The sequence below is a fragment of the Rhodnius prolixus genome, unplaced genomic scaffold, assembly GCF_049639745.1.
Source record: "Rhodnius prolixus isolate KJV_2025 unplaced genomic scaffold, Rpr scaffold_2, whole genome shotgun sequence".
Taxonomy (NCBI): Eukaryota; Metazoa; Arthropoda; class Insecta; order Hemiptera; family Reduviidae; genus Rhodnius; species Rhodnius prolixus.
Window position 1 is genome coordinate 1,079,198 of NW_027411592.1, and position 25,381 is coordinate 1,104,578.

Below are 25,381 nucleotides of genomic sequence, written 5' to 3' on the forward strand. Positions count from 1 at the left end.
TAAAGGTGCTTAATAGACTAAAGATTCAAGATTGGCGAGGACGAATATATTTGTCTAAACGTAGGCAAAAAGACGAGTTTTTTTTTATTTGACCGATTGAAAAACAATGATAATAATAATAAAATAAATAAAGTAGATAAAATAATAAGGTAATAGTGAATACAAAAAATTGTCAAATTGATAAAAATTTCTCTTTATAGCTTTTTGGTATTTTGGTTTACTTTTGTTTAGAAAGTTTCAATTTTTGTTAAAATAATTTGTCAGTATACAAAGAGATTCTTTGTAAAGAGACCTCAGCCCTGTCGGCTTGATTTGAACTAGTTTATCATTGTTCGTTAATTGTGTATTCACTAATTGTATTTGTGTATACGAGTATATTGTACAGCTCAATAAATAGCTTAATTAGTTTATTTTATTTATTGAAAAAAGTAAATATGATTCAGAGTTTGAAGAGTTAGGATCTTGAGAATTATTTTAAGGAAAAAGTCAAGCGAGCATTCTCGACAGATGTTCTTTATTTGTGTTGTTTCATTTATAGACTGTTCGTGCAGACTAATTAGACATTGAGATTCTCGTTCCGATTCGTTCTAATCTTTTATTCAAGGATAAATAAAAAAGATGTAAACAATTTCTATTTAGAACAATATTCATGGTTCATTTTAGATTTTAATTTGAGAAAAACCAAAGTTAGCAGAAAATCAATATGAGTACAATTTGGAAAGTTTACAACAAAGTTTATTTCTAAAAAAATAATAAGTAGCTACAGATGGGATTCGAACTTTACGCCCTTGACCACTGTCCAACATACGCCTCTTGAAAGAAGTATGGACGAAGTTAAAAGAAAACCTCAGAAACTATTTGCTGAAAAGTGCCAGGCAAGTGAAAAGTTCATTCTCTGGATTTTACGACCCATTCTGATCACCTAAAATGACACAGGGGACCCTATATTTTATTGAAAACTGGAACTTCTAAGGCAGCGGTTCTCAACCTGTGGGTCGCGACCCCGGCGGGGAGCGAACGACCAAAACACAGGAGTCGCCTAAAGCCATCGGAAAATACATATTTCCGATGGCTTTAGCCTCTGAGAAGCCGCGCTACCGTCTGCAGCAGCGCTATTCAGCGGGAACGCACGCCGTTATGGCCGTTAATGTTATTTATTGGAATTAGTAATAAATATTTCTCAATATATGTATAATTAAATGTTGTTTTTATGATTAATCACTATGTTTAAATTATGTTTGATTTGTAGCAATGAGAATACATAATGCATATCAGGTATTTACATTCCGAATCATAACTGCAGCAAAATTACAGCTATGAAGAAGCTACCAAAATTATTTTTTGGTTTGGGATCACCGCAACATGAGGAACTGCATTGCGGGGTCACGGCATTAGAAAGGTTGAGAACTACTGTTCTAAGGGAAACCTACCAAAATACCATCCCGCCGAAGACTCTCTTTAATCTTATTTTTCTGAGAAAAATGTTACAAGAAAATTATAGATCAATATGAGTAGAAAGATTAGAGTAGTAAGAACTGTTTAAAAGAAATTAAAACAATCTACTGAGTAAAATGGTACGTTCAGTTTTTGGAACACAATTAAAAAAGTAAAGTAATGGCCTATTTTTTCAGGCGGGGCTTAACGTCTAACTACCAATTAGGTGTCGTGGACGGAGGCGACTAGCAAACATACTTTACTGTTAAATTTCTTTTATTAACCATTAAATAAAATCCAAGGCCTAAGACCGGGAATCGAACCCACTAACCAACAATGCATATAACCTTCGCAGATCAAGTACCACAATTAACCCTCCTTAAAAAAAAATGGGGAAAAACAGGATCGTACATTATGGGTAGCGCTTTTGAGGGAAGCCTCTCCTTGGAAGTCTCCTTAATAAAGATTAAAGAAAATGCTCGGCACTATTTTCGGGAAAATCAAAAATTAGCTGGAAAATGGATTCAATGAAGTGGTACCTTCAGCTGATCGGTTTTAAATAAAACCTTAACGGATGTGATCGAAACCTTTTTGTCTCAAAAATGTAATATTTCCGGTGAAATCTCAAAATCTTGACGATTTCAGTAACAAAAATGAACTATGCTTATTTTCAATGTTAAACAAGCAAATCGTTAATAATAACTGTAAGCCACTTACTTAAGCATGTACTTACTCAAGCAAAATACTTACTAGTTTTGTACATGACGGTTGGAGATGTGCAGCAGTACTCACAAGAAACGGCTCGCAGAAAGCCTCTTTAATAGAACACTGAACAGAATCAGCCCCACCACAGGCACTGATAATATTACACGTCTCTTATGTTTACCTCTTATCGCGGCAGCAGGTCATTGGCTGCAATTTCCTTCATCCTACTATCCCATTGGAGCTTATTTCAAGGAGCTGGTTTCATTTCAATATTCAGTATTAACAGCCATTAAGTATTTCGTTAAATTAGAGTCCAAATTTGAAGAAAGTCGGTTGATCAGAAGTAAAATTGAATTGAACTTATTTTTATGCGCATTTTAGTGTTTTTCTACAAAATAGTTCCAATGATTATAACTTTTTTACAAAAATAGTTCTATTTCTTGTATTTGAAACATTTTACGAGTAAAATTCATTTAAGCGGAGTTTTAGGTGTGGGGAAAAGTTAAGCACTCGTCCAAAGTTCTGTTTCCGCATATTGTATGGTTCTAACACGCGTTCCCCCTGTGGTTCCGGGGGTAGAATAGGACCACAGTGTTTTCCGCTTGACGTAAGAGGCGTCTAAAGGGGCAACTGTCCGTTGACCGTCTACCTCATCCCTCCTTTCGATTCCACTCCCTATCCTTTCCCCACCTCTCCTTTGTTCATTTACCTTTCCTAGTCCTTCGGTCTGTTCTATTCCCGGGGGGTGCTTCCCGCGTCGGCGGTTTCCCTTGTGCGGTGCGCGCGTGAGTGGAGGGTACAGCTTAAAAACTGGGTTCTACTCTTGCGCTCCCAGGCCGCCGGACAGTACATTGGCCCGGGTCGGAGTAGCCTTCACGACCTGGCTGCCTTATCATTCGGTGTATAATCTCGTTGGTCGCGGTAGTTCCGGTTGGCGACCGGATTAGGGACCTGCCGCGGTTGGCGGGGGGCTCTGCCGAGGCCACCACTCGCGGGCGTGCTGTGCTTGGGGGGTTGTTGGCGTGGGTGTGTTGCGCTTCCTCGGGCGGGAACGGTCCGAACATAGTTGCTTATTCCTTGAGTAGTGTGTGAGCGGAGCGGGAGGAGAAAAAAATAAAATGAAAAGTAATTTAAAAAAAATTGTTCCAAAAGTGCAAGAGAAAAGTAGTGAGGGTTCCCTTACCCAGCAGAAAACGATGGATGCTTCGGAGATGAAGAATTCGGCCCCTCCAATGGAGGGAAAGTCCAGTCCCTTCCAACGGAGCTCTAGGATGAAGAGAACACCGCCATCTACCCCGCCTATCTCGGCGAAGAATGCGGAAGAAATGGCAAAGAAAGCAGAACAAGAAGAGGCTCCTGAACTCTCGATGAAAGGAGCATTGACCATTGAGGTGGAGGAGATACGCGAATCCCCGGTCATTTCGCGGGTGCTTGCCGGCGGTTCAATCGGCTCTCCGGAAGAGAAGGATATGGAAGTCGCTCGCAGGAGAGTGGATGAGGAACTGCGAAGAATGAAGGACATCCTCAAAAAAATGAAACTTGCCACAGGTCGCCAACGGAATATCAGTATGGATATCAAGGACGGCTTGTACGAATTAGAGGAGTCGGTGGAGGTGATCGAATCCTTACGTGGTTTCTGGGGGGTGGCCCTCCAGCGTCTAATCAGGTTGCAGGAAAGGTCCAGGACACCAGGGATATTGGCGCATGCGGGAACCCAGGTGTCGTCCTTATCTATACCAACAGATATAAACGACAAAGAGTTGGTTGTAATAAACCCGGGGGAAGGAAGAACCGAAGAGACCCTGGCTACCAGTGAGTGGACCGAAGTCCGCCCAAGAAAGGCGCTGAAACCACAGAAAACTAAAGATCATCAGGCGGCTGAGTCACTTGATGAAAACAAACAATGTTTGCGGCCAAAAGCCAAGAGGAGGAAAAGAAATAAAAAGAAGAAACCGCCGAAACCCCGCTTGGATGCCCTGCTGATTAAGCCTGCAGAGGGAAAGTCCTATGCAGAGGTTCTAGGTGAGATCCGAGAGAAGGTTAAGCCAGAGGATACTGAGACGGAGGTTAGGTGTATCCGGCAGACTAGGTCTGGCGATATTCTAGTTGAGCTCGGGCGCAACACGAAGGATAAGGCTGCTTTCGAGACGGTTATTTGTAGCATTCTTCAAGAGAGCGCGACAGTTCGGCAGCTTGAGCCGAAAGTCTCGGTGGAAATTCGTGACCTTGATAGCCTTTCTTCAGAGGAGGAAGTCACTGAGGCCATTAGACAGCAGTTAGGAGAACACGCCGGAGACCTGAGAGTCCATCTCACAAAGGCGAATAATAGAGGGTTGAAGGTAGCAATCGTCCAGCTCAGTGTAAGGGGCGCAAACGAGCTAATGAAGGATGGTTATATTAAGATCGGCTGGGTTCGCTGTAGGGTCAAGCGAAGAACAATAGTGCCTAAATGTTTTAGATGCTTGGGATACGGCCACGTTTCAGGAGCCTGTAAGGGCCCGGACCGTAGCAATCTCTGTTACAGATGTGGGGAGGCAGGCCATGTATCGAAGACCTGTACGGCAAAAGGAAACTGTATGCTTTGCGCCGACAGAAAGCTTGCCCCTGATGCATGCCAGCACCTTCCTGGATCGGGAAGTTGCAAGGTGTTCCGGGAGGCTCTAGAGGAAGCCAAGAGGTCTGTTGCCTGATGAGAGTTCTGCAAGGAAACCTCAATAGGAGTAAGACAGCTGACTCTCTTCTTAGCCAGTTAATTTTAGAAAAAAGATCGGATCTAGTGCTGCTTAGCGAACAATACCGTGATCGGGACCCAGGGTCCTGGTTTAACGACTTGCTTGGCACGGCGGCAATTTGGATTCCAGATCTTGGAAGAGTCCCCATAGAGTGCTATGGTCGCAGAAATGGTTATGTCTGGGTGAAGAGTAAAGGAGACACCTTCATTAGCTGTTACTTTACCCCTAATGAAAGCATCCACGATTTCAAGGAAAAGTTGAACTCGTTGGAAGATGAAGTCCTGAGTATGTCCGGAAGGTTACTAGTGGTAGGGGACTTTAATGCGAAGGCAGTTGAATGGGGTATGCCGTTCTCAGATACTAGAGGTAGGCTCACCATGGAGATGGCCGCCAGAACAGGACTTTTAGTCCTAAATGTTGGCTCCACGTCAACCTTTCGGCGCCCTGGGTATACGGAAACGATACCCGACATCTCTTTAGCGTCTCCGCGTTTTGCATCACGTGTTGAGAAGTGGGCGGTAATCGAAGATTACACGGGAAGTGACCATCAGTTTATTACTTTTGAAATTCGTGATGGGACTAGGACCAATAGTTTGGGAAACCAGGAGATGTCTCCAAGATGGAATCTCGAGAGAATAGATATGGAGCTATTCCTCGATGTGCTCGCTAGAGGTGTGGATCAGGCTGAGGATGCTGTGCTCGAGGGGAAAGCAGGCGCTGAGGCTGTTGTTGCTTCAACTATGAGCCTTATTGTCAAAGCCTGCGAAAAATCTATGCCGCGGAAAAAGCCGCGTCATGACAAACGCCCCGTTTACTGGTGGACCCCTCAAATAGCCAGGCTGCGTAAGGAGTGCATTAAGTTGCGAAGGAGAGCTCAACGAGCAGGACGTCGGCCAGACGCAAAACTTCGCTTGATTGAGTATAAAACAGTGAAGAGGGAACTAAGGCGAGCTATCTGCAGAAGCAAGATGCGCTGCTGGGAAAAATTGAAAGAGGATGTGGATGTAGATACATGGGGACTGGGGTATAAGATAGTATCCCAAAAACTCGGGGCATTTAGAACTCCATTAGTCATGGATGTGCCCGCCATGGAAAAAGTCGTGGAGGCGCTCTTTCCTTCCCACCCAGTTCGGAGTGATAGGGACTTTGGTGATGTAGGGGATTTTCATCTTTTCACCAACAGGGACCTTGAGAAAGCCGTATGCTCTCTCAAAAGCAAGAAAGCGCCCGGCCCTGACGGCATCCCTAATGAGGTGCTTAAGTTGGTCGCAATGCAGAGTCCTGGTCTGTTACTGAGAATGTATAATGCCTGCCTGAAAGCTGGGGTTTTTAGTACCCGTTGGAAGATAGCGCGGCTGGTCCTCATTAGCAAGGGAAAGGGGGAACCGGAACTTCCGTCGTCCTTCCGGCCTCTATGTATGTTGGATACAGCGGGCAAATTATACGAGAAGCTCCTCAGGGAAAGACTAGTGTTGGCGGTGCAAGCGGCAGGAGACCTATCGCCGAGACAATATGGTTTCAGGTCTGGGCGCTCCACAGTAGGCGCGGTCCAAGAAGTAATTGAGGCGGTACGCAGGGCGGAGGATCACAATCATCATTCTCGTCGGGTGGTCCTTCTGGTCACGCTTGACGTAAAAAACGCCTTCAACTCAATTAGTTGGGTAGATGTGCTGAGAGCGCTGGAGGAAACGTTTCAAGTCCCGAAGTACCTTCTGCGAGTAATAAGTGATTACCTGCGGAACCGAACAGTTATTTACCAGACCTCGAGAGGGCCAAGAGCATCCGCAGTTACGGCAGGTGCAGCGCAGGGATCGATCCTGGGCCCGGATCTCTGGAATGTGGCGTATGATAGCCTGCTCAGACAGGAAATGCCAGAAGAGACAGTTTTGGTTGGATACGCAGACGACGTGGCAGCACTTGTTGCCGCACGTGATGTCGAGAAAGCCCAACTAAAATTGAGTAGGGTGATGCGTATCGTCAATCGATGGATGACGGAGCATGGACTATCGTTAGCACTGTCCAAAACAGAGATTGTGCTCCTGACCAAAAAGAGGATCCCCACGAGCATATCATGGCATGTTGGGGAAGAAGTTGTGACCTCGAAGAGCACTGCCAAGTATCTGGGTTTGATGATTGATGGCAAGCTGAGCTTCGGTAAGCAAATTCAGAGCGCAGCGGATAAGGCCGCAAAGAGTGTCGCGTCCCTCAGTAGGCTGATGGCGAACGTTGGTGGCCCCCGGGGCAGCACACGCCGAGTGTTGATGAGTGTGACACACTCGATACTCCTTTACGGAGCTGAGGTGTGGGCAGATGCTCTTAACAAGGAGGTCTACAGGAAGAGAATGGCTCGTGTGCAGCGGCTTGGTGCGCTGAGGATTGCCTCTGCATATCGCACGGTGTCTGAGCCAGCGGTTCTCGTGATTGCCGGAGTGATCCCGATTGCACTCCTTGCTAGGGAACGCAAGATCCTCCACGAAAGGAGGGCAGAGGGGAGTAAGGAGGCTCTCTCCAGGGAGGAGAGGGATGGGACTTTCCGGAGGTGGCAGGCTTCCTGGGAAGATGATCTGCGGGGTCGATGGACCGCTAGGTTAATAAAGGAGGTAAAGCCATGGACGAAGAGACCACATGGGGAAGTGGACTATTACCTCACACAACTCCTGAGTGGGCATGGCTATTTCAGGGCATACCTGAAAAAGGTGGGAAAGGTAGAGGATGAGGAATGCCTTTACTGCCCCGGCAGTAAAGACGATGCTTCCCACACGTTTTTCTCCTGCGGTCGGTGGGAGCGGCTCAGAGGTCACTTCGAGGCAGTGATTGGGCAACAGACTCCAGACACTATAGTCGAAACTATGCTGGCCAGTGAGGCCAACTGGCAGACTGCAGCTAGGTACGCCAGGGACCTTCTTCAGCAGAAGAAGCAGGACCTGGACGACTGCCAAGTAGGGTAACACCGAGGGAAATACTCCAATGAGTAAAGACAGAGGCCTAGCTCTGAAGTAATGCTGGTCGCCAGTGAATCCAGGCTAGGCCTAGCAGCGGGGGGGTGTTTTAGCCGGTAGTCTATTTTGGGAGTCCGGCACAGCAGGGCCTCTGCGTGCGTAAACGCATTTCACCCCTCAAAAAAAAAAAAAAAAAAAAAAAAAAAAAAACACGCGTAATTCTTGGAAGTATCAAACGTATTACCAAAATTTTGTATTGTCAGATTGTCAGGACAACAGTGTATAATACTAATCACACAAGAATTTTGATTTACTATAATTTGATCTAGAGGAGCTGTGGAAACATGCTTCTTTCAAAATAACATTTCTTTATAGAAAACTAACTGTCTTTAAAAGCAACTATCTTTTTTTGTAGAAATTATAAGTTTCCAAGATCATTTATTTACATAAATAACAGTAAGAGAAAGTGTTGTTAATGTTTATACTAGATTTTCTTTTTATATAGCCTTCTTCTACGTTTTACGGAGGATACGTTCAACCAAGAACAAGCGATCACAATAGGAGTAGATTTCAAGACGAAGAAATTGACAACAGAAGGAAACACAGTGAGGTTAGCTATATGGGTGAGTGAACAGCAATTTCTAAAGTATTTTATGAATATGAAACTAATTTTGCTACTAAAATAAAATACAAGAGCTAATCTGTTGGCCGCCTTCTGAGAGAAACTCAGGGAAATCCATGTAAGGGTAGTTCTGAGGAAAGGTTAGGGTACGCATCGACCAAAGTTACACTAACACATGGTTTCCATGGTGATATTTTCTCAATTTTAAGCTCTAAATTGAAACTATCTACAGTGAGACATTGTTTCCATGGCGATATTTTTTCAATTTTAAGCTCTAAATTGAAACTATCTCTTAAAATAAGGAATAATAATTTATTTCAATTGGTGTAATTTATATGCTTTGGCTTTTGATTTCTAGAAGTTAATTTAAAATGGCCATGCGTTAATAAAATATACGTTTCTTGATAGCTGTTGAAAATCAGACCATCGTTTTTACGAATTTTTGTTTTCACGTAAATGAGGTGCAGGAGGCACCAATTCATACCTACTCGCTTATTATAAAAATAATTGTTTTTTAAAATTATTATTCTTCTAATTACCAACCCTTTTCACCTTATCCCCTAAGTCCAGCTTGTGTGAAATGTTTATGTTTGCGGCCGTAGGACACTGCCGGACAGGAGAGGTTCCGGACGTTGACACCTAGCTACTATCGAGACGCCCAAGGAGCCATCCTGGTCTACGATGTAACATGTAAAGAAACACTTAGCAAGTTGACTTCTTGGGTAACTGAATTGGAAACGTATTCTACTAAATCAAACATGGTCAAAATGGTTGTAGGAAATAAAATCGATAAGGTAATTCTGTGTATTTTGTTGTAATTAACTTAGATAACTTAGGATCCTCAGAATTAGATAATCGAAATTTTAATAGTTTATAATATTTATTGTTATTGGTATTCTATTTGCAATTATTTAGTTGGTCTCTAATTTCTCAAGAAATATTTAAATCTTTGGATTGGATAGTTGATTTTGGACAACCGCAGATTTATAAAATTGAGACTTATAATAAATGCTTAATTTAAATCTCTTTAACAAAAAGTTACAGTTTAAAACGTTAAAGTATAAGGGTTGATTAAACGCCAAATGGTTCACAAATCAGTAAGTACCTAAAATTTCATTAATACTTCAGTTCGTAACTTCGGTTATAAAAAAATAATGTATATTTTATTACAATTGATGTCATTTAAGTAATTTTACTGCATTAAATTGTCATTAATGGAGTAACAAAAAGTTACAGTTTAAAACGTTTAAGGGTTGATTATAAGGGTTGATTAAACGCCAAATGGTACACAAATCAGTAAGTACCTAAAACTTCATTAATACTTCAGTTCGTAACTTCTGTTATAAAAAAATAATGTACATTTTATTACAATTGATGTCATTTAAGTAATTTTACTGCATTAAATTGTCATTAATGGAGTAACAAAAAGTTACAGTTTAAAACGTTTAAGGGTTGATTATAAGGGTTGATTAAACGCCAAATGGTACACAAATCAGTAAGTACCTAAAACTTCATTAATACTTCAGTTCGTAACTTCTGTTATAAAAAAATAATGTACATTTTATTACAATTGATGTCATTTAAGTAATTTTACTGCATTAAATTGTCATTAATGGAGTAACAAAAAGTTACAGTTTAAAACGTTTAAGGGTTGATTATAAGGGTTGATTAAACGCCAAATGGTACACAAATCAGTAAGTACCTAAAACTTCATTAATACTTCAGTTCGTAACTTCTGTTATAAAAAAATAATGTACATTTTATTACAATTGATGTCATTTAAGTAATTTTACTGCATTAAATTGTCATTAATGGAGTAAACTTACTTAAATATTTGTCATAAAATGTAAATTATTTTTATATAACAGAAATTACAAACTGAAGTATGAATGAAATGTTGGGTACTTGTTTAATCTTGTAAATGGGGATTTGCCCTATATTTTAAAGAAAATTTGAGAATTTGATCTTTTTAGGAAAAGAGAGAAAAAAAATCTACGGACAGTTTAAATCAAATTAAACTGTTGACATTAAATCTATGTGCAGCAATGCTATTAGTCGTTTGCAAGGGTTATTCAACAAATCAAACTTGTTAATCTTACTCCTACCAAAACTAGCAACAGTGATAAGGTAACCAAAACTGATGAGTACATTCATCAAAGAAATCAAGAATACCAAATCTGAAACTTTTTATTATCGATATTTCACGAGCTAATATTGAAGAAAGACCTTTACATTTATAGCATATAATGTGAAACGACATACAGTCATATTGTAGGACATGTAGATAAGATGTATTCTGCCTTCTGAAGTGTACTTCTAAGGTTTAAATACGTTTTTGAATAATACATGCTGGATTCAAGAGCCATTGTGGAACTGACAAAGCTTGGCTTCTCGAGCGCATTCATTCAGCAGTACTGTATCTGTATCAACAGAACACTCTGAATACAAGCTCCCTCAAAGTGGACCACAGCTTCACTATCCCGCGTGTAGTGCTCTTCTCTGACATAGTTTACGAGTTATTGCCGAATTTCACCTCCCAGCATCATGACAGTACTTATTATGTTTATTGTGTTACAATTACCAACATAAAGACTTACATGCCCTGCGTTATTTTAAATTCTAGATTAATGAATTCTATTAAGTTTTCAAAAAATACCTCCTGTAATCTGGTATTAGTAGGCAACTGTAGCTCCATATCGAAAACAAAATTGAATATATTTTTTATATCAGAATAGTTTTCTCTAGATATTGGCAGAAGCCACCAATATATTTGAGAGAAGACGAGATTGTAACTTAGGACAAACTTTAATTCATATAAAAATAATAGGAACGGGTAAAATACAAAGGTTTAGCTAAACCAAAGCTGAAAAGACACGAATAATAAGTACATGAAACGCTATGTCTTACTAATCATGGTTTATTATTAAAATGAATTCTTGAATGAATGAACAGAGCAACCGGGAAGTAAGCCGAGAAGATGGCCTGAAGTTCGCTCGGCGACTTGCAGCCCTGTTTATTGAATCTAGCGCCAAAACCAAAGATGGAGTACAGTGTGCTTTTGAGGAACTTGTACAAAAGGTAAAATTTTATGGGTAATTCATTATTTCTTGGAATAGTATTTGTTTTTTTAAATGAATCTTATACAATTCTCCTTTCTCTGAATCTATTAAATAGATCATACAAACGCCTGGTCTTTGGGAATCCACTTCTAACGATCGGACGATAACCGTTACTGGCGATAAATCCGGTGACGAAGCGTCGGCGAGTTGTGGCGGCTGGCAATGTTCTGCCTTTTGAAATCTCCTCATGATTCCTAACATAACACTGTATTATTATATTATTAATGATTATGATTTAATGCCCGCTTTCATCGCACTGTTTTTATTCGAATTTGTTAGGCATTATGTTTCTTCAATGGAACGTGTAAATAGTTCAGTTGTACGCATCAAATATAATTATTTTTTACGTATTGTATTTTTTTTTTTTTTAATTTATCTTAAGAAATTGCTATTGTCATTATAAAGCAAGTTAATCGTCTGGAACTTACGCAAAAAGTTATATCAGACAGAGTTAAATTGTTTTCTTCGGTTATGGAAGCCAGTTTTGGGAGTCTAGAACTCTGTTAAAAACTGTTGAACTGTTAAAAAATTAAACTTCAAAGACCCTATTTCATATTAAATATGTTGGAAACTATCTTTAAATCGGTACAACCAGATGACTCAAGAACAACTCACTGATCGCCAAAAAAAATAATAATAATAATTTCTCTGCAAGTGTAGAACGAGAAGGTAACGTAAGTGAAGTAGAAATCAACTCATCAAATTTCATTAATCCAGGATAAAACAAACGTGCCTGTTACGACGTATAAAATCAAAAACATTATCCAGTAGTGCCAACCTAACCATGTAGACTAAATCTCTTGTTCATCCAAACTTTTCTACATCTAACAGCACGCACCCCCTTTGAAATCGGCGAATAGAATGTGGACCCAGGTTAGAAACTCTTGATTTGAAATGTTTTTTGTTTTTTTTTTCATAAATTGTACAATTTTACAAACTTTGTTGCGTTATTAAGAATTTTAAAAAAATACAATAATAATTGTAACCTTAAGAGAATTTTTGGTTTAAGGAGATCGTATTTTTTTTTATTATTTCTATTAATGGCTGCCATAGTAATAGTATGTAAACAGCTGGTTAGTCGTTTAAACTTCACGTAAAATCCACACAAGTTTAAGGAAGTCTTGGAAAAATGTTTATCAAATGATTGATAGGTCAACTTGTGGATTAATTTAAAAAAATAAATAAAAAAGTGATTAAACAGTTTAATTGTATTGAATTTATTATTTTCGATAAGAATTTTTATGATGTCAGCTTATTATAAATCAATTCCATTGCAGTTCTTATATTAAACACTTATACATGAGGAAAAGTAGTTATCTCGCAATAGCATTTATTTTGTGGCATTATCGCTTAGAAGTAGCACTTAATAATACAAATATATTTAAATAAGTTAGATAAGAATTAAAACTTCATAATCTGTAAAAGAAAGTTCTTCTTTACCATAAGGAACGTACAAACAACCTTTACTTGGGTGTACCTGCAAAACAAAGTAGAAATTACTATAAACATGTCTAGAATATAAAAAAAATCTATGGTTTGTAATTATCTAAGTGACAGAATCTAAAAACAAAAAAAATTCATCTGCTGTACGAAACAAAAATTACTATTTGGGAAAGTAATTCCAAATTAATGAACTATAAGTAAACAAATCTATTCTCGAAGAGAATTCCAGGGATATGCAACGTACAACATGCACGCTCTCCAAACTTAAAAAGAAATTCCTGATGAAGTGCATCAATGTGCCCGAAACGTTAGAGAATTTTCTCGAAAATTGAGAGAGGGGTGATTGTTAGGCAACGCCTCTAAAGTGCTATTTCCGTTAATTCCACTGCCTTGCCATCTATATATTGATAAATAAGAATTAATTGTGGATATACAGATTTTTTCAAATACTTCTACGATGTTGTTTAATTTTTGTACAGTGATTACAAACTCATACATCTACAATTTTTCCCAGAATATTTGACTAAGGATACTCCTGGAAAAAAGGATTACTCCTTCAAAGTGCCATTTCGTTATGAGATGTGAGATGTTCTCATCTGTATAGTATTAACGAGAACTAAATGTATTGATAGAATTTTGGGCTTTTGTCAAATCGCTGAACCGGGAAAAGCGAATCTCTTGAAGGATTTTGTTTTTCCTCAGGAATAGTTCCTCCCCAAAGATTGTGCTACGCCACCGCAGTCAAACGTGGTTTGGATTCAGAACTATTGCGACTATACAATGTGAGAAAATAATTCTAATTATTATATCATTTTAAATGTTTACTAACCTTGCCAGGTTGGATGGTACCTTTATGAAATACCCTGCCACAGTAAAGAGCCTCCCCATCAGCAGTGTAGCCAATCTGTATCGCCTGGCTAGGAACATCACCTCCGCTGGCTGGTTTCCATGCAATACTTTCACTCACGAGAACCTGGACAATATTTTAATTTTCTTTTTAGTAAATGAAGGACGTTTGCTGTGAATTAAAATAAAATCAGTAAAAATCATTATTATTTGCGTGACAGTGCGGAAAGAGATACTTTTCTTGTAAATGCGGAATTTTGACGTGAATACGTCTTTAAATTTGCTATCATATGGAGGCAAACCAAAAAACCTAATGATAACAAAATCGGGGGATACAGTTTGACATTATAGTTTCGAATCTATCGTCTACATCCAAAATTAAATTAGACCACTGGATAGCTAAAGGATCAAAGAATTCATTACGATAAGCGAGGACTGTGACACATCGCGCGCGGTGGAGGGGGAAGCCCCGCCATTTTGAGATCATTTTGCTGCGTATCGAGATTTGCAATTAGTATAACTTTTGACTCGGAGAAGCTACGATGTTTGTTTAAGTTTTAATCGTCAGCTGTAAAATAGTGACAGTGAATATAATAAGTTGTTAGAATAAAAAAATATTATCAAAAATATATAATGTCGGCCTTTACGCATCGAAAAGACAAAACGAAATACAGAGATCGTATACGGTTGAAAAGGGCTTCTCAAGAACAATCGAATGGTAATAATAAAACACTATACGACCGGGTCAAGCTGTGCCGAGCGGATCAACAACGGTGTCAGTACATCTGCAGCTGGGGCGGTTGAAATTATGCAAGTGGATGATGAAATCGCTTCTACATCGACAACGGACTGTATAGGCATAGATTGTGTTCGATCGTCGATTTGTTTCCTTGATTTCATCCTAAATACATGAATAAAAATATTTTATATAAAAAATATAACCCGTTACGTAAACGTATTCACGTACAACACACGGCCGTGTCCATGACACAGCCCAACGATAATTTTTTTTAATATTGGACGAGCAACACTTCCGCATTAGTTACTACAGTATACTTCCCTCTTCGTAGTCAAAAATAATTTGAAAAGAAAATGGCTAAGATGAAGTAATCAACTGGTTTCTGGGGTGAAATAGATAAACAAAAAAATGCAGTAACAGAGCGTTACTTTTGAATTAAAATATCTCATCTACTTACAATAAGAAAAAAAAAGAGAACACAATTAGACTTCATAAGTCTGGAAACGAATCAAACAAAATACAGCTCAGCTTGAAGCATATTATTAATTTATACAAACAGCAAAAGTTAGTTTTATCCCTTGTTTTTAAAAGTTTTGATATAAATATATCAAAACTCCACCCTTTGTTTTTCTGTAGAAATAAACAAGCCGAATTGAACTAAACAGATGAATATAACTTTGTAATCTAAATTTAAACATGAAATCAATAAGCTTATGGAAAGTTGTTGAGAGCGCAAAGTAAATTGTGGTCGCAAAGAAGAACTTTTCGCACTCGTAATCAAGTAATCACCGCCTTTCTGCACGACCGTAAGAAAATTAATTCCAAATAAGTAATACATACACATTACATACCTCGTATTCTTTTCGTTTGATCTCCTTGCCTCCATAACTGACATAAGCACATTCGTGGGAAGGAGCTACCTTTGCAGGAAGCAGATCTCCTTCGTAGAAACATCTACCGACGTACATTGTGCCACCGTCTTTATCCAGACCGGATTTCACTGCTCCCACAGGATAGTCACCATTAGTGCAATCTACCCAGGATAGTGAACCTTGACAGAAGCCGGGTGCCTTCCAGGTACATTCTAGGAATGGCAAACATCTAGTTTTATTCACAAGAAGAGTATACTCGTAGAAGGTTGTGAAATTTTCAAAATTGAGTTGCCACGAAAATATTTATGTCTTTAAGGGTTCTTAAAAATATAAAATTAGTTTTGATAAAAGAGCAATAAAGTTCCTCTTGTAAGATTGAAAACCCAAAATTATTTTCAGTAGTAATTTTAAATCTTAGATTGATTAGAGGTATCCAGCATAAATAAGACGGTTTATATATCACGGTTCGCCTAGAACAGGGGTCGGCAACCCGTGGCTCGCGAGCCGCATGCGGCTCTTTTATCCCAATTGTGTGGCTCTTCAGCCTGCCCAAAATATAATGTATATTTTAATTTTATTGAAACGAATGAAAACTCCATTTATTAAAGGTATTTTTAAAAAAATAAGATCAAAAATGTTAGAAGTACTGAGCAAGAACAAAGGGTGGGAGACCATCTGCCAGATTTCTGATATTATCAGTGGAACAGAAGTCACCTCAGAACATCGTGTACCCTTTACAACCAACGAGATAACTTCTTTCAGCAAGGCACCTATAACATCTGTAGATGTTGAACGACCTTTTACTCGTTACAAGTCCATCTTACGCCCAGATCGTCGTCACTTTACGTTCCAACATTTGAAATTTCATGTGGTTGCAAACAATTTCGAAGAGAGAAGTTTTCAAAATTGAACATTTAACACATCTTTTTATAAATAGTAAAAATGTTCTTTGTTGTATAAATCATTATAACTTGTAAAAACAAATTATTTTGTTCCTAATAAATTATTATAAATTGTAAAAATATTCTTTTCTTGTATAAATAATTATAACTTGCCCCCCCCCAAAAAAATTCCATTTTCATAAAAAAAAATGTCCATTTTACTTAAATATTTTAAGAAAATCACAGATATTCCACATGACGAAAATAAATGCAGATTTTAATTAAATATTTGGCATTTTTAAATACATAAAAATCCGTTCCTTAGTGATTACAAATGATCTTCAGAGTTGTTTACACTCTATCACCCTTGCGGCTCTTGGTAAGAATTATTAAAATTATTTAAGGAGAAATGGCTCTCTACTTAAAATAGGTTGCCGACCCCTGGCCTAGAACGATTTTAATTGAAAAGTTCACCAACATGAAAAAAAAAAATTTCTCTTTATTTTTTGGGTCAAAACTAACCAAAATCCACTGAAAACCAAATCGGTTTACGGTGCGGATGTTTTTTTTTTTTTAATTTTTCAAGTCAAAAAACGGGAAAAACGGCTTTTTCTGCACTGTTAAGGCTAATGAATGGAAAAACAATACAGTTTTTTGCAAAACCAATGCATGCATTTTAAAGCTGAGGGAATTTCCGACAGATTGATGTATTTTATAAATGATAAAAATGAAATTTCGACATTCAAAATCAATAAAAAAGACATTTTTGAGCAAATTAAGGCAAAAACAAGGGTTTCTCGCATTTCAAAGCTTACTTAACAAATAAATCATCGTTTTTTTGTAGAAGGGAATGGGACTTTTCAAAAATGAGAAACATTCCTGCAAAATACAATATTTATACACTGGAGAAAGTGAGATTTTCAAAATTCAAATTCATTTAATGAAACTTTTTGGATTAAAAGAGCCCAAATAATTTTTCTGTCGGAAAATCCCTCGGCTTCAATGCATTGGTTTTGCAAAATACTGTATTGTTTTTCCATTCATTAGCCTTAACAATGCAAAAAAAGCCGTTTTTACCGTTTTTTGACTTGAAAAATTAAACCAAAAAAAATTCCGCAACGTAAACCGATTTGGTTTTCAGTGGATTTTGGTTAGTTTTGACCCAAATAATAAGGAGAAAGAAAAATTTTTCATGTTCGCAACTTTTCAATTAAAATCGTTTTAGTCGAACCGCGATGGACGCAAAGTGAGGCTGCGATAAACTTTGATTAAAAAAAACAAAACAAATTTCTATTAAAGTAATTATTAGGATTAAACAGAGATTATTATTAGACTCGAACATGGAGTGGGATCCGTTGTCTAGGCACCACCGTCAAAAGACGCTTTTGAACCCTTGTATGTAGTCCTAGCGAAACCACGTCATTTTTTGTTAGAAATAAATGTTAAGATCAAAACGAGTACAATATGCATGAAATATATAATTACAAATCGTTGTAGCCAATTTCGATAAAATGTATGCGATCCTAGAGGTCGAGGCGTCTTTGAAGATACTTTGTTCATACATGCGCGCACCCATTTTCTAAAAACTTCTTCATCGGACTGAAGAGACTCGAAATAAAAATTATCGCAATTCTTTCCATATAAATAAAAGTAAAAATTGTTTTATGCTTCTTTTTACGGCACTCGCTTCCTCAGATTTAGCTCTATCGTAGAGGTGGTCTGATGAGTATGGCGCTCAGGGTACCTTCTCCTTAATACAGAACTCGCGGATCGTTTCGGTTACGGCCATTACGTTTCGGATCATTTATGGTACATTTATTAGACAGAATCGACCGTAACCTTAATAGACTACCGTTTTTTTTTTTTTGTTTTTTTTTTTGTTTTTTTTTTAAAAAATACCATCACGAACTTCAATAAATACATATAGCATTACTGCTTCTATCATTATTATCACTAATTTTATTATTAATACCTAAAATCGATTCGTTTTGAACACGTACTTTATAAGTAAAACTTAAAAAAATCTTTCATTTGATCAGTGGGAGCGTTTTAAAAGAATAATACTAACACTAATCACATTTGCATATATTATTTTTTGTTACTTGTTTGCAAAAGCAAATAAGCCTCTTGTGGCTGCGGTGCCGTGAGGCATGGGTCCCGTACCGCTTTTAAAAAATCTAAACATCTACTTGTTTGCAAATGGCATTTAGCCAGACGTACGAGTAAAACATTTAGCCAACATAATCAAATCAGTGTTGATTCATTTTTTTTGTTTTCCATTTTCAAATATTAGGTGAAATTATTGAAATTTTATAATTTTAGTAATACTGAGAAAGTACTTATTATTAGTTTTTTTTAATACCACTGATACTATTAAAGTGCTTTGCTAACTGAATAACACTTGGCAATTCGCGCCTCTTGTAAAGTCAATATTTGTTTAGCTGTTTATGATAATTTTAATCTGTAGTGCCTAGGTTAAAAAAAACAAACTTATCGATAGCCTAAATTTTATTTTAAAAGTAACACTCCCTATTCTGTGTAAATTATCAGGAAAATTAAATAAGGAAAATTCATTTTACCATTGCTTTCTGTGGTCTTTGAACTTCTTTTATCATTTTATATTATTTTTTCATTTACGGAACTACGTGGTAATATGTAAACAGTACACCTGGAAAAAACCTCTCTAGAGTCAAAATCAAAAGTAAACAGGAGATAAGAATAAGTTCATAATTAAGGTATCATGAATTTTATTTGTCTGATTATGATTTGATTAAATAATATAAAGTTTTAGGAATTAATATGGAGAGGAATGAATTTTTATGGCATTTTTTGGACATAGTTGACCTGAATTGAGTTTTTACAAACGATAGAACCACAGTCTACGTGAAAAACCCATTAACCATTTTTCGCTATCTTGAACTTACTAGGTAAAATCGAGGCAAGAGAGAGAAAGATGACGCAACATTTTTTAATTTCTCTTACTAGGCGTATTGGAATCGTTTGAAATTTCCGAAAAACTGAATTTTAGAAAGCATTCTCATGATTCTACAACATTTTATTTAATACTTTTTTCTAAGAAGTTCGATTAAGGACACTTCGATGTAAGGGGAAGTCGCTTCGATTAATTGTGCCATTTCAGCATTATGTCCAGCCTTGTCATTTATACAGAATAAATGTAGATTCAATGAGTTACTAAAATTTTTCGAATCCGTTCACACTTAAACTATCAATTTCAGAGTTATGATTACGTTTTATGAACTACATATTTATAATATTGGCAAAATAAATACGGATGATAAGAGAAAAGCTGTATCCCTTTGCGTGGTCTCTAAAAACAGCCGATAGCAAAGTATTAATGAAATATGGCAAACTTTTGGTGAATGGGAAATTATTTCCTCTGGAGGAATTAAAAAATCAGGAGAGGAGGAAGGTGAAAAGACAGAGAAGTGAAGGAGAAAAATGGAAGACACCCCAAAGAGGAATGAATAGAAAAGAGGGTAAAGGTGCTTAATAGACTAAAGATTCAAGATTGGCGAGGACGAATATATTTGTCTAAACGTAGGCAAAAAGACGAGTTTTTTTTTATTTGACCGATTGAAAAACAATGATAATAATAATAAAATAAATAAAGTAGATAAAATAATAAGGTAATAGTGAATACAAAAAATTGTCAAATTGATAAAAATTTCTCTTTATAGCTTTTTGGTATTTTGGTTTACTTTTGTTTAGAAAGTTTCAATTTTTGTTAAAATAATTTGTCAGTATACAAAGAGATTCTTTGTAAAGAGACCTCAGCCCTGTCGGCTTGATTTGAACTAGTTTATCATTGTTCGTTAATTGTGTATTCACTAATTGTATTTGTGTATACGAGTATATTGTACAGCTCAATAAATAGCTTAATTAGTTTATTTTATTTATTGAAAAAAGTAAATATGATTCAGAGTTTGAAGAGTTAGGATCTTGAGAATTATTTTAAGGAAAAAGTCAAGCGAGCATTCTCGACAGATGTTCTTTATTTGTGTTGTTTCATTTATAGACTGTTCGTGCAGACTAATTAGACATTGAGATTCTCGTTCCGATTCGTTCTAATCTTTTATTCAAGGATAAATAAAAAAGATGTAAACAATTTCTATTTAGAACAATATTCATGGTTCATTTTAGATTTTAATTTGAGAAAAACCAAAGTTAGCAGAAAATCAATATGAGTACAATTTGGAAAGTTTACAACAAAGTTTATTTCTAAAAAAATAATAAGTAGCTACAGATGGGATTCGAACTTTACGCCCTTGACCACTGTCCAACATACGCCTCTTGAAAGAAGTATGGACGAAGTTAAAAGAAAACCTCAGAAACTATTTGCTGAAAAGTGCCAGGCAAGTGAAAAGTTCATTCTCTGGATTTTACGACCCATTCTGATCACCTAAAATGACACAGGGGACCCTATATTTTATTGAAAACTGGAACTTCTAAGGCAGCGGTTCTCAACCTGTGGGTCGCGACCCCGGCGGGGAGCGAACGACCAAAACACAGGAGTCGCCTAAAGCCATCGGAAAATACATATTTCCGATGGCTTTAGCCTCTGAGAAGCCGCGCTACCGTCTGCAGCAGCGCTATTCAGCGGGAACGCACGCCGTTATGGCCGTTAATGTTATTTATTGGAATTAGTAATAAATATTTCTCAATATATGTATAATTAAATGTTGTTTTTATGATTAATCACTATGTTTAAATTATGTTTGATTTGTAGCAATGAGAATACATAATGCATATCAGGTATTTACATTCCGAATCATAACTGCAGCAAAATTACAGCTATGAAGAAGCTACCAAAATTATTTTTTGGTTTGGGATCACCGCAACATGAGGAACTGCATTGCGGGGTCACGGCATTAGAAAGGTTGAGAACTACTGTTCTAAGGGAAACCTACCAAAATACCATCCCGCCGAAGACTCTCTTTAATCTTATTTTTCTGAGAAAAATGTTACAAGAAAATTATAGATCAATATGAGTAGAAAGATTAGAGTAGTAAGAACTGTTTAAAAGAAATTAAAACAATCTACTGAGTAAAATGGTACGTTCAGTTTTTGGAACACAATTAAAAAAGTAAAGTAATGGCCTATTTTTTCAGGCGGGGCTTAACGTCTAACTACCAATTAGGTGTCGTGGACGGAGGCGACTAGCAAACATACTTTACTGTTAAATTTCTTTTATTAACCATTAAATAAAATCCAAGGCCTAAGACCGGGAATCGAACCCACTAACCAACAATGCATATAACCTTCGCAGATCAAGTACCACAATTAACCCTCCTTAAAAAAAAATGGGGAAAAACAGGATCGTACATTATGGGTAGCGCTTTTGAGGGAAGCCTCTCCTTGGAAGTCTCCTTAATAAAGATTAAAGAAAATGCTCGGCACTATTTTCGGGAAAATCAAAAATTAGCTGGAAAATGGATTCAATGAAGTGGTACCTTCAGCTGATCGGTTTTAAATAAAACCTTAACGGATGTGATCGAAACCTTTTTGTCTCAAAAATGTAATATTTCCGGTGAAATCTCAAAATCTTGACGATTTCAGTAACAAAAATGAACTATGCTTATTTTCAATGTTAAACAAGCAAATCGTTAATAATAACTGTAAGCCACTTACTTAAGCATGTACTTACTCAAGCAAAATACTTACTAGTTTTGTACATGACGGTTGGAGATGTGCAGCAGTACTCACAAGAAACGGCTCGCAGAAAGCCTCTTTAATAGAACACTGAACAGAATCAGCCCCACCACAGGCACTGATAATATTACACGTCTCTTATGTTTACCTCTTATCGCGGCAGCAGGTCATTGGCTGCAATTTCCTTCATCCTACTATCCCATTGGAGCTTATTTCAAGGAGCTGGTTTCATTTCAATATTCAGTATTAACAGCCATTAAGTATTTCGTTAAATTAGAGTCCAAATTTGAAGAAAGTCGGTTGATCAGAAGTAAAATTGAATTGAACTTATTTTTATGCGCATTTTAGTGTTTTTCTACAAAATAGTTCCAATGATTATAACTTTTTTACAAAAATAGTTCTATTTCTTGTATTTGAAACATTTTACGAGTAAAATTCATTTAAGCGGAGTTTTAGGTGTGGGGAAAAGTTAAGCACTCGTCCAAAGTTCTGTTTCCGCATATTGTATGGTTCTAACACGCGTTCCCCCTGTGGTTCCGGGGGTAGAATAGGACCACAGTGTTTTCCGCTTGACGTAAGAGGCGTCTAAAGGGGCAACTGTCCGTTGACCGTCTACCTCATCCCTCCTTTCGATTCCACTCCCTATCCTTTCCCCACCTCTCCTTTGTTCATTTACCTTTCCTAGTCCTTCGGTCTGTTCTATTCCCGGGGGGTGCTTCCCGCGTCGGCGGTTTCCCTTGTGCGGTGCGCGCGTGAGTGGAGGGTACAGCTTAAAAACTGGGTTCTACTCTTGCGCTCCCAGGCCGCCGGACAGTACATTGGCCCGGGTCGGAGTAGCCTTCACGACCTGGCTGCCTTATCATTCGGTGTATAATCTCGTTGGTCGCGGTAGTTCCGGTTGGCGACCGGATTAGGGACCTGCCGCGGTTGGCGGGGGGCTCTGCCGAGGCCACCACTCGCGGGCGTGCTGTGCTTGGGGGGTTGTTGGCGTGGGTGTGTTGCGCTTCCTCGGGCGGGAACGGTCCGAACATAGTTGCTTATTCCTTGAGTAGTGTGTGAGCGGAGCGGGAGGAGAAAAAAATAAAATGAAAAGTAATTTAAAAAAAATTGTTCCAAAAGTGCAAGAGAAAAGTAGTGAGGGTTCCCTTACCCAGCAGAAAACGATGGATGCTTCGGAGATGAAGAATTCGGCCCCTCCAATGGAGGGAAAGTCCAGTCCCTTCCAACGGAGCTCTAGGATGAAGAGAACACCGCCATCTACCCCGCCTATCTCGGCGAAGAATGCGGAAGAAATGGCAAAGAAAGCAGAACAAGAAGAGGCTCCTGAACTCTCGATGAAAGGAGCATTGACCATTGAGGTGGAGGAGATACGCGAATCCCCGGTCATTTCGCGGGTGCTTGCCGGCGGTTCAATCGGCTCTCCGGAAGAGAAGGATATGGAAGTCGCTCGCAGGAGAGTGGATGAGGAACTGCGAAGAATGAAGGACATCCTCAAAAAAATGAAACTTGCCACAGGTCGCCAACGGAATATCAGTATGGATATCAAGGACGGCTTGTACGAATTAGAGGAGTCGGTGGAGGTGATCGAATCCTTACGTGGTTTCTGGGGGGTGGCCCTCCAGCGTCTAATCAGGTTGCAGGAAAGGTCCAGGACACCAGGGATATTGGCGCATGCGGGAACCCAGGTGTCGTCCTTATCTATACCAACAGATATAAACGACAAAGAGTTGGTTGTAATAAACCCGGGGGAAGGAAGAACCGAAGAGACCCTGGCTACCAGTGAGTGGACCGAAGTCCGCCCAAGAAAGGCGCTGAAACCACAGAAAACTAAAGATCATCAGGCGGCTGAGTCACTTGATGAAAACAAACAATGTTTGCGGCCAAAAGCCAAGAGGAGGAAAAGAAATAAAAAGAAGAAACCGCCGAAACCCCGCTTGGATGCCCTGCTGATTAAGCCTGCAGAGGGAAAGTCCTATGCAGAGGTTCTAGGTGAGATCCGAGAGAAGGTTAAGCCAGAGGATACTGAGACGGAGGTTAGGTGTATCCGGCAGACTAGGTCTGGCGATATTCTAGTTGAGCTCGGGCGCAACACGAAGGATAAGGCTGCTTTCGAGACGGTTATTTGTAGCATTCTTCAAGAGAGCGCGACAGTTCGGCAGCTTGAGCCGAAAGTCTCGGTGGAAATTCGTGACCTTGATAGCCTTTCTTCAGAGGAGGAAGTCACTGAGGCCATTAGACAGCAGTTAGGAGAACACGCCGGAGACCTGAGAGTCCATCTCACAAAGGCGAATAATAGAGGGTTGAAGGTAGCAATCGTCCAGCTCAGTGTAAGGGGCGCAAACGAGCTAATGAAGGATGGTTATATTAAGATCGGCTGGGTTCGCTGTAGGGTCAAGCGAAGAACAATAGTGCCTAAATGTTTTAGATGCTTGGGATACGGCCACGTTTCAGGAGCCTGTAAGGGCCCGGACCGTAGCAATCTCTGTTACAGATGTGGGGAGGCAGGCCATGTATCGAAGACCTGTACGGCAAAAGGAAACTGTATGCTTTGCGCCGACAGAAAGCTTGCCCCTGATGCATGCCAGCACCTTCCTGGATCGGGAAGTTGCAAGGTGTTCCGGGAGGCTCTAGAGGAAGCCAAGAGGTCTGTTGCCTGATGAGAGTTCTGCAAGGAAACCTCAATAGGAGTAAGACAGCTGACTCTCTTCTTAGCCAGTTAATTTTAGAAAAAAGATCGGATCTAGTGCTGCTTAGCGAACAATACCGTGATCGGGACCCAGGGTCCTGGTTTAACGACTTGCTTGGCACGGCGGCAATTTGGATTCCAGATCTTGGAAGAGTCCCCATAGAGTGCTATGGTCGCAGAAATGGTTATGTCTGGGTGAAGAGTAAAGGAGACACCTTCATTAGCTGTTACTTTACCCCTAATGAAAGCATCCACGATTTCAAGGAAAAGTTGAACTCGTTGGAAGATGAAGTCCTGAGTATGTCCGGAAGGTTACTAGTGGTAGGGGACTTTAATGCGAAGGCAGTTGAATGGGGTATGCCGTTCTCAGATACTAGAGGTAGGCTCACCATGGAGATGGCCGCCAGAACAGGACTTTTAGTCCTAAATGTTGGCTCCACGTCAACCTTTCGGCGCCCTGGGTATACGGAAACGATACCCGACATCTCTTTAGCGTCTCCGCGTTTTGCATCACGTGTTGAGAAGTGGGCGGTAATCGAAGATTACACGGGAAGTGACCATCAGTTTATTACTTTTGAAATTCGTGATGGGACTAGGACCAATAGTTTGGGAAACCAGGAGATGTCTCCAAGATGGAATCTCGAGAGAATAGATATGGAGCTATTCCTCGATGTGCTCGCTAGAGGTGTGGAT

General features: G+C 38.8%; 1 protein-coding gene across 1 annotated transcript in view; it reads right to left on the reverse strand.

Annotated features, from left to right (window-relative positions):
* LOC141450074 (uncharacterized) overlaps positions 1-25,381 on the reverse strand; it is a 57,332-nt gene that overhangs the window by 7,086 nt on the left and 24,865 nt on the right. Inside the window, exons 2-5 of the mRNA XM_074120111.1 lie at positions 15,431-15,663; positions 13,824-13,967; positions 12,950-13,028; positions 11,577-11,745 (exon numbers count right to left, since the gene is read on the reverse strand). Coding sequence (XP_073976212.1) covers positions 11,577-11,745; positions 12,950-13,028; positions 13,824-13,967; positions 15,431-15,663 — 625 coding nt within the window. The remainder of the gene's footprint in view (positions 1-11,576; positions 11,746-12,949; positions 13,029-13,823; positions 13,968-15,430; positions 15,664-25,381) is intronic.